At 36.1% G+C, this 10,085-nt stretch overlaps 1 protein-coding gene across 1 annotated transcript; it reads left to right on the plus strand.

Annotated features, from left to right (window-relative positions):
* Positions 1 to 4,000: 4,000 nt before the first annotated feature.
* Positions 4,001 to 4,936, plus strand: LOC108405292 (olfactory receptor 6C2-like). The gene has a single exon (XM_017673395.3). The coding sequence runs from the start codon at positions 4,001 to 4,003 to the stop codon at positions 4,934 to 4,936; it is 936 nt and encodes a 311-aa protein (XP_017528884.2).
* The last annotated feature ends 5,149 nt before the right edge of the window (positions 4,937 to 10,085 follow it).

Below are 10,085 nucleotides of genomic sequence, written 5' to 3' on the forward strand. Positions count from 1 at the left end.
ACAATTTATTCATATGAACCTATTTACTTGCTAATAATGAATATTTAAACGAATTTTCAAGAGTTAGGAATGGCATGAAAAACTGATGGAATCCTGAAATGTGACACATTACAAAGTCACCAAAAGTGTGATTCCTGGTCTACAACTAGTGATTTGAAGACAGCTTCATGTTGTTTGTGGGACAAAACAAAATAAAAATTACTTAAGAATTATTTATATGATGTTAAGTGTGTATGTAAACTGTTGACATTTGTGCATAGGAAGTTGGAAAGATTAGGCATAGACATAATAAAAAAAAGTGTCTGTAAATTTGTGAAGGTTATATATTTTCTTTAAATTACTCAAGGTTTTTACCTCTTGGAATTAAAACATGGGATGAGTAAGAAAACTAGGACCTGGTGAACTTATATAAGTCACAGAAGGTGTGTAACAAATGCAGGAAAGACAAACAGGTAATCTACCCTCTGATTTTTGATGCTGTCTTAGCTTGTAGTGGATGCTATTGCTGTGTCTTCCTTTCTCTGAGGGCACTGTCCTCACAGCTACATCTTTCAGGATTTCTGCCAAGTTCATTACACAGAGGATTCATCAGTGATTTGTTGAAATGGGGTCACCAAGGTCCCTTTTGTTTATTCATTTCACCTTATTTTTGGCAAATAGAACAACTGTTAATCTTGTTAATATGTATTTTTTCACCCTATCCATAAAACTCAGAATATCAACCTTTTCAAAACCAGAGAGAGTTCCTGATATTCCAAAATGCTTTGAACACTACATTACTTTCAACCTTAGAGTTTTAAAGTGGAATGAAATCCTTGAGAAAAACATCAGTGTGTTGGAGATGAAAATCTCAGAGCTAAAAGACATTCCAGAGTTCCTGTAAGGGCGATGCTGCCCATGAGCAAGAGTGGCCGGAAGTCCAAACACAAGCCTCTGCTAACGAGGACTCTTCCTAGTACTGTATAGGAAAATTTTGTTCAACATCCAGTGACAACTAACATTGACTGAGAAAAGTAAGTATAACATTTGTGGTTTCATGTCTCTTTTTCAGAGATTAGATCAAGAAAAAATTTGTCTTGCATTAATCAAAATCAGTGATGCATACGGCTATTTGAAATAATGTAAAAAGAATTAAGTTTATATCATAGTTATATTTGATGTAGAAAGCACGACCTTTGACTATATAGCTTAGCCAACATAGTGTATATTGCGTGTTATCCAGATGGTTACCTTATTGTTATCTGACACAAACTATCCTCCACTTCAAAAAGGAAGCAATGTGTTTATATGAAAAATTACTTCTAAACAAAACCTCTGATCTTTCAACTTAATTACAGATTACAAACTCCAGATTGGTAATAACCTCTCAGCCCAGAGAACTTCAAATATTTGATTTTCCTCCCAAAGAGATTGTTCCTAACATTACTCCCTTTGAAAAGTTTTTCATTACAATAATGAAGAATATTGAAGAATAATGAGGAAAACAGATATACAATGACAGAAGACCCGTTGAAGGTATGCTTTTGCACTATACTGCAGATAAAAAAACACCATGAACTTCCAGAGCACCATGTGAATGGCTTAGCAAGTGTAGCCATAAGTTCACATACAAATTGCAACTGCACATTCATTTTCAATTTTTTATCCTTGACAATTTTTGTGATTTCATAGTGAAAAGAAGTTGTAACTTTTAAAAGCATGAGAGTAGAGCCATTGGATATATTATAGTCATTAACAGTAGCATCATGCAGTAGCATCATGAGCTACAACTTTAAATTAAAAGGATCTTAGGACATATCATTTCACTGTGGATCCTTACATGCATTATAAATGTAATACATTTGAAGTAAAAGGATATCAGTTAATCACACTTCAGAGTCAATTATTTGCCAAAACTTACTATATAGAATAGTTTCTTACCATATGGATAGATTTTCATGGAATATTATTATTTGTAATTGTAGTAAAACAATTACATTCCTAAAGCTTCTAATATTTTCCAAATGGTGCAGGGCTGAGTTTAATATTGTAATGGAGCATTTGGTGTCTGTGAGTTGAAGAAACAGGATTCAAAGTAGATGAGTTCCTGAGGTGGGTCTTCTCTTAATGTGATCCATTGAGGCTGTTCCCTGTGTGATCCTTTTACCTTTCAGAGTTTCAGCTCTCAAGAAAACCAAGAACCTGGCTAATGATATTTCTTTTGAATAGTGTCATAAATGTGAGAACTAAGTGCACAGTTGGGGTTGGCCCTATACCCACCCCAGTAAGAAAGGGATATTTTAATCAATGGATTGAATACATTTTTGCCGGGTCTCTCAGGAAAATCTGTTTTCATTCACTGATGTGATTTCATTCACTAAAGACACTGAAAATGTTTAATTGATTACTATTGTAATGAATTAGTGGGAACTGAAAAAACTATAAAGGAGCTATTGACTCAAACATAGTATTGCAAAGTTGACTTATTATTTTGTTATCTTAGTGACAGATATCTCAAGGAAGCAAAATGGAGACTCAAATACTCATTCATACAGCAGATAAGGTAAGGAAGAGAAGCCAGTTATCCCTTTGGTAATCAATATTAGCAGAGCATGTGGCAGCTTTGTGGTATGACTAATTCAGTAGCCAACACTGCTTGAATGCAAAAAATAAACAAACAAACAAACACAAATAAATAAAACTCAAAAAATGAGAGCCAAGGGCATAGATAAAAAAAAATACACCCAGTGTTAGAAAAATCAAGAAAAAGTCCAAACAGGAAAGATGAAAGCTTTTTCATGTCTCTGGAAAAAAATATTGTTGTTGGTATTCAACTAATAACCATTTGCTAGGCATTGACTACATGCTTGGGTTGTGTTAGTTTTCTTGGTTATCCCCCACAAGAAAAAAATAGAAAAACACACACAGTTCCTACTCTCTAGAGATTTATGTTCTCAAGGTAAGTACCATGGTAGAAATAAGCATTGGTTGGCAATGATGCATAAATGGGAATTTGGGGATCCAACTATAGGTCCTTGGTTTCAAAAGACTACCCAAATTAAATAATGTCTAGGCTGAAAATCCAAGAGAAATGAGTGTCCTCACGGTGAATTCAAGAAATGTTAAGAAAAGATAGTCAAAAAAGAAAGCAATAGAATTGGTGGTGCAATTGGTCTAGATATATCTTCCTGTGAAGTCATTATACAACGTTTAACCTGTTGTGTGAGTTCAATTACTGTAACCTATTAACTTTATTAGAGGAAACATATAGAAAGAAGAAGGTAGGGGTAGAGTCCATGAAATCAACTTTGCATGTGTGCAATATGAGGTATGTGTGGCTATTTACAACTCGATTTAAAAAAAGAGATCACTATTGGATACACAGCTGAAGAATTATCACATGTAATTCTATTTGAAATCTGAGGACTTAATTCATATACCCTGCCAAAATTTATATATACTTTATGTACAGTGTGACAAAAACCTTGTTTTATTGTAGGAGTTCAACATAAAATTATAAATGATAATGCATTTTGGAGAGCCTCTATAGCAAGTCTAAATTATTTGTTATGTAATTGTGATTTATCAAGGACCAAGCTACAAGCAAAGATATGAAACTGTTAGTGAATTTTAAGATTTCAGCTTCACAATAGAAGAGATGTATGAGAGGAAAAATTTTTTAAATGTTGATGGCATTGTAATGCACTGCCAATAAAACCAATATAGAATATAAACAAAAATTTAAAATAAATTTAGAAAAATGCAATGGAAATATAGAATCTATAAATTATTGCACTGTGGCATAGTTAAATTGATCTATAAAAAATTTCAAAAACTACAAAAAGATACAAACTTAAGTCCACCAATACATTAACAACATTAATTTTGAAGTTAAAAAATAAATTTCTTGTGAACCAGTTATCTGTGTGTCATTGTTGATCACTGAACTTAGACATCCCTATATTCTAATAACATAACTGATTTTTTTCATGAAAACTGGACAAATATCAGAAGGTACATTATGGGAAACCACACAGTAACAGCATTCATTCTACTGGGACTGACAGATGATCCACACCTTCAGGGTCTGCTTTCAATATTTCTATTTTTTGCCTACTTATTAAGTGTAACTGGGAACCTGACTATTATCTTACTTACATTAGTAGACTCTCATCTTAAAACACCAATGTACTTTTTCCTACAAAATTTTTCCTTCTTAGAGATCTTGTTCACATCAGCTTGTATTCCTAGATACTTATATAACCTATCAACAGGTGACAAGACTATTACCTACTGTGCTTGTGCCATGCAAGCATTTTTTACTGATCTTTTTGGAGTAACTGAATTTTTTCTCCTGGCCACCATGTCCTATGACCGCTATGTGGCCATCTGCAAACCCCTGCACTACATGACCATCATGAGCAGCAGAGTCTGCAGAAGATTCATCCTTTCCTGTTGGATGGCTGGCTTGTTAATCATACTCCCGCCATTTAGCTTGAGCCAAAAGCTGGAATTCTGTGACTCTAATATCATTGATAGCTTTCTCTGTGATGTATCTCCCTTCCTGAAGATTTCATGCTCAGACACGTGGGCCATTGAGCAGATGGTTATAGTCTGTGCTGTATTGACCTTCATCACAACTCTTCTTTGTGTATTGCTCTCCTATGTATATACAATCAAGACTATTGTGAGATTCCCTTCTGCCCAGCAAAGGAAAAAAGCCTTTTCTACCTGTTCTTCCCACATGATTGTGGTTTCCATCACCTATGGAAGCTGTATCTTCATCTATGTCAAACCTTCAGCAAAAGAATCAGTGGCTATTAATAAGGCTGTAATAGTACTAATTACTTCCATTGCTCCTATGTTGAACCCCTTCATTTATACCTTGAGAAACAAGCAAGTAAAACAAGCCTTCAATGACTCAATCAAAAGAATCACCCTAGTCTTTAAGAAGTAAAGAAAGGCCAAAAGTTACTATTCAAGTATCTCATAAGAGATTGACCTTCCAGCATACATCATTAAGTTCCTAAAATAATTTGCTTCCTCCTAATCTCCAGCACTTCCCTTACTTAATAAGGTTACTTCTTGCAAACCTCTTTTATTGATGTTATGTTAATAGTTTTCTATGAGGGACAAATATTCCACACCATATCCGGCCTTACAGAAAGTGTAAACGAAAAAAAAATTTTAAGACAAAATGTGAATATTAATAAAATATTAGATTTGCAATAAAACAAGTAAGTAATAAAGCTCATTTTGACTATTTTATCGATAGCTTCTCAAAATATCTCTTGATTGAATAAAGACACATTTATTTATGTTGAGTAACCGAAATAAGACACAGAACAAAACTTAGAAAACAAAACATGTAGCATATATCACAGAACAAATGTAAATATACAGTGTTAAAATGAATTAGCATCACAGTTAGAATCATGAGACAAAGTTTACATGCAAGGCAAATGAAAGAACAACTCATGAAAATTATATATAGCTTATGCAGAATTTATTTATAAAGATGAAATTATTAAAATCACAAGTAAGTTTCCTAAATAAAAGCTCTTCTCAAAAAGGCATAAGAAGTCATTTTTTAAAAGACAAAAATAAGGAATTAATGTGATTTATTGGTAATGCAAAAAGCATATAAAGACTTGAAGCAATGATTGAATCTTCAAATCCAAATTGTAGCTTAAGTAAGCAAGCAGGCAACAGCAAATCAAAGAAAACTTGATGTAATCATGGAAAATTTATGAAAAACCAACAAAAATACATGGTGTCTCAGCCAATGTAATACATTCATAATTAACACAACATATATGTTGCAGGGCTAAAATTGCACCAGTTTTGATTGACTAGGAGCTATAAGCCCAACAAAATAAAAATGTTAATTTTTTTTTTAGATTATCATATTAACAAACACAGACCAGAATGAAGGTGAACCTAACAGCACAGCACAAAATGTCATTTAAAAGAGTATTAAAAATTCAATTCACTCTGAATACCTTACAGTGAAGGGCTTTTCAGGACAATGCTGCTTCCTAGAAGACTCTGCACTCAAGTAGACAGGACAGGCAGTGGGGAGAAGAAAGCTGTCCGTGCTCTCAGAGAGTTCCTTTTAATAGAGAAAGAATTCTCTTGCAGCTAATGTGCTAACAGTTCCATTATCATTTCTCCCACCTTTTCTGATATATTGGCTCTAAAATTCTCCTGGTCCAAAATTGTCCACTAACTTGGGCCCCTTTTTCAAACCTCCCCACGTTTTCTTCCCTAGCCTCCTTTGCTGAGACCCTAATTTGATAGTCCTCTGAATTCCATCTCGTCATGTAGTGGCATTTTTTATAGTTCAACATTTTTCTCTGTTGCTTTTGATTTAATTTTCAGCTTTCTAAAAGCTTGCAGGCAACCCCAGACCCACCATGCACCACAGAGGGGCTGGAAGCTGTGCTAAGTCTGTTGCAGAAGTCAGGGCCCAGATGCTAGCTCAGACAGTGATTAGCATGGTTCTAGGCCTCCTGCAGTTTTCAGTTCTGGGGGCCCCTTTATGTAGTCTTCTCATGCTCCTTAAAATGTCCAAGAGCTAAAAATACATTAATGTGAATAGCTAATATATTTTGTGCAGTTTTTCTGTACTTTTCATAGGACTAAGCACTTTAAATGGGTTGTCTTATTTCATCCCTACAATGACTGCAGGGAGATATAAATTCATCTTTGTTTTTAAAAATGAAGGAAATGAGTTGGGGGAGTTCCTTGAGACTTCGTTTAAAACCAAGGTGTGACTCAACTACTCTACTTATTCAAGTCATGCTTTTCTCAAAATCCTTAAAAAGTTTAAGAGATGGATTCCCTCTTTTTAACTAATACACCAGCACACTGAGGAAATAGACCCCTATTTGTATAATAACAACTCATAGGCAAAGTGTGGAAATCTTTCATTATATTCAGAGAAGGGGATTAGGAAATTATGGAAAAAGATACTGAGCATTTTAATCAGTTAGATTTTCAAGTTTATTCCATCTTCTCAGATAAGGTTTATACTATAAATATGTATGTGTGTATATTTTTATATATTTACATTTAAATACATATAAAGTATAGACTATAGATGAATATGCAATATATTTATATATATTTATACATATATATATTTACATGTATTAGAATAAAATGTAAATCAGTGGTTTCTGGAAAAGATGCTAGGAACATTCCCTAGATAAACTCCCTTAGGAGACAGACGCATTCCTGCTCAAATTAATGTGCAAATGCTGTAAATTAAAAGTCAGTGAGTGGAATTTCTGGTGAGTTTCACTGTAGCTTACATTATATGTCCTGCCCCCAAAAGCGCAAACACACACACTCCTAGAACATCTGCAGTTAGATGAAGTCTGTAGAAGACGGTGCAGCACCCTGACCATACCGTCTCCTCCTTCCTGCTGTGGTACACCTGCCTAACTTCTAACTACCAGGAGGCTCAGAAGACCAGGGTCTTATTTTCTGGCTGCAGAGGCCTATTGTGCCCATTCGTGAGGCAGGCCAGAAGTGCCCAAAATCAAGACCCCTCAAAAGCAGCATTCATCCAATGACCGAGATGAATTAATACATAGATGTCCCTTCTTCCTTGTCAAGTGGAAAAACTCTCAGGCATGTGTCTTACTCTTGTCCTGAGCTTCTGCAGTAGGATGGAGACATCGAGTGACTGTGCATGAGAACCTTGAACCCTTAGGATGCTCTGCACTCTGACCTGAAGAAGTGGTCCACCCTTCCTTCCTAGATGCTGCTGCCTCCTCCTACTTGGAGGAGGTGTAAAGTCCTCACCAGAGACAAATGCCTTGGAAAATTACACTTATTTTCTTTAAAATCTGTCCTTGCCTCGATTAGAGGCTTCTGTAACAACACCAAGGACCAAGTCCCACATGGCTTTCCTAGGGAGTATTTTCTCTTCTTTAGAAGGAAAATAATTATTCACCAAAATAGCTAATATATACTTCAGATATCAAGATAATGCATAAGAATGGATTGTGAGGATGCTAGACTTCAGTGAGGGTTAAATAAAATGCTGAATAATGGAGAAATTATTAATACGTGCCAACTCTTGAGTGCCTCAGAATGTACCATCTTAGCAAAACCACCTGGAGCCACCTGAAAGTACTGCTAGTCTGGCTCCTTGAAGCTTGGACACATTGATGCTTATAGCAAATGGGGTGGAGATGCCAGAACAGCTTTACACAGTGTTTACGAGTGGTGCAAAGGTGTCAAAGAGTTAGAAATTCCGGGCTGGATTTCCTTTCTTTCTTTTTTTTTATTTTGGTATCATTAATATACAATCAAATGAGCAACATTATGGTTACTAGATTTCCCCTATTATCAAATCCCCACCACATACCTCATTACAGTCACTGTCCATCAGTGTAGTAAGATGCTATACAGTCACTACTTGTCTTCTCTGTGCAGTACTGCCTTCCCCATGTCCCTCCCCTATGTTATGTGTGCTAATCGTAATGCCCCTTATTCCCCTTATCCCTCCCTTTCCACCCACTCTCCCCAGTCGCTTTCCCTTTGGCCACTGTTAGTCCATTCTTGGGTTCTGTGAGTCTGCTGCTGTTTTGTTCCTTCAGTTTTTGCTTTGTTCTTATGCTCCACAGATGGGTGAAATCATTTGGTACTTGTCTTTCTCCACCTGGCTTATTTCACTAAGCATAATACCCTCTAGCTCCATCCATGTTCTTGCAAATGGTAGGATTTGTTTTCTTCTTATGGCTGAATGATATTCCATTGTGTATATGTACCACATCTTCTTTATCCATTCATCTACTGATGGACAGTTGGGTTGCTTCCATTTCTTGGCTATTGTAAATAGTGCTGTGATAAACATGGGGGTACATCTGTCTTTTTCAGACTGGGCTCCTGCATTCTTAGGGTAAATTCCTAGAAGTGGAATTCCTGGGTCAAACGGTATTTCTATTTTGAGATTTTTGAGGACCCTCCATACTGCTTTCCACAGTGGTTGAAATATTTTACATTCCCATCAGCAGTGTAGAAGGGTTCCCCTTTCTCTGCTTTCTTGCCAGCATTTGTTGTTCCTAGTCTTTTGGATGTTGGCCATCCTACCTGATGTGAGGTGATATCTCATTGTGGTTTTAATTTGCATTTCCCTGATAATTAATGATGTGGAATGTCTTTTCATGTGCCTGTTGGCCATCTGAATTTCTTCTTTGGAGAACTGTCTGTTCATATCCTCCTGGGCTGGATTTTCTAACTGCAACCAGAGAGTGCACTAGCTAGAGAAACCATTGGAAATTCCCTCAAAAAACAAATATACAATGTTCTAGAACAGGCAATACTAGCATCATTGGGAGCTTAATGTCTCTTTTTTGTAGGCCAGGGATTTTGTAGGGAGGCATGGCATTATTTACTGAACATCAATTTTTCCTTTTTCAGTTTACCTTTTCTTTCCTTATTTGGTCTATTTAAACAGGCCAGCAATATGAATCTTTGTCAATGACAAGTTTCACAGTATCAAAGGCCAGGTAGTAACACTTACTTGTCAAGGGCAAGGTAGACACCATTTTCCTAATTTTCATTTACCTGGGGATGCAAAAGCTGGGTCACTGACCCTCAGAGGTCTGTGGCAGAGCCTTATTAGATGCTATTGGGTAGGACTGAACTGGACACCAAAAAGGATGTTATTCAATCCGGATAATCATGAAGTTTCAAGAAGAAGGCTTGGGGAAGCCACCCTGATATAAATCACATGCCCTATCTGAGCCAATTTCCAGCTGTCAAGCCCATTGTTGAAGGAGAGGCCATTTCTTCAAGTGAAGGACCTTGCAATGAAATATATTGGCAATATTTTTTCAGTCAATCTTTCCTCAAAGAGATATGTGTTCACATATCAGAGTAATTCTAGTCCTGAGCAAAAGGATCTTTCAAGCTCATTCCAGATCTGTTGAAACTGACCTTCCAGTTTCTGTAGGAACTAACCTTGACACCTTAGGACACACCTGCAGACAGAGCTTGTATGTTTGGGGGCCAGGTGATAGAATCCTGTCCAATCATCTTGCAGTAGATACAATGGATCTCATCTAGTAATCATTTCTCTGGATCCTAAG

Source organism: Manis javanica, chromosome 10 (genome assembly GCF_040802235.1).
Source record: "Manis javanica isolate MJ-LG chromosome 10, MJ_LKY, whole genome shotgun sequence".
Lineage (NCBI taxonomy): Eukaryota > Metazoa > Chordata > Mammalia > Pholidota > Manidae > Manis > Manis javanica.

Excerpts from the sequence above, each read along its gene's own strand:
- LOC108405292 (XM_017673395.3), top strand. The coding sequence starts at position 4,001 with ATGGGAAACCACACAGTAACAGCATTCATTCTACTGGGACTGACAGAT.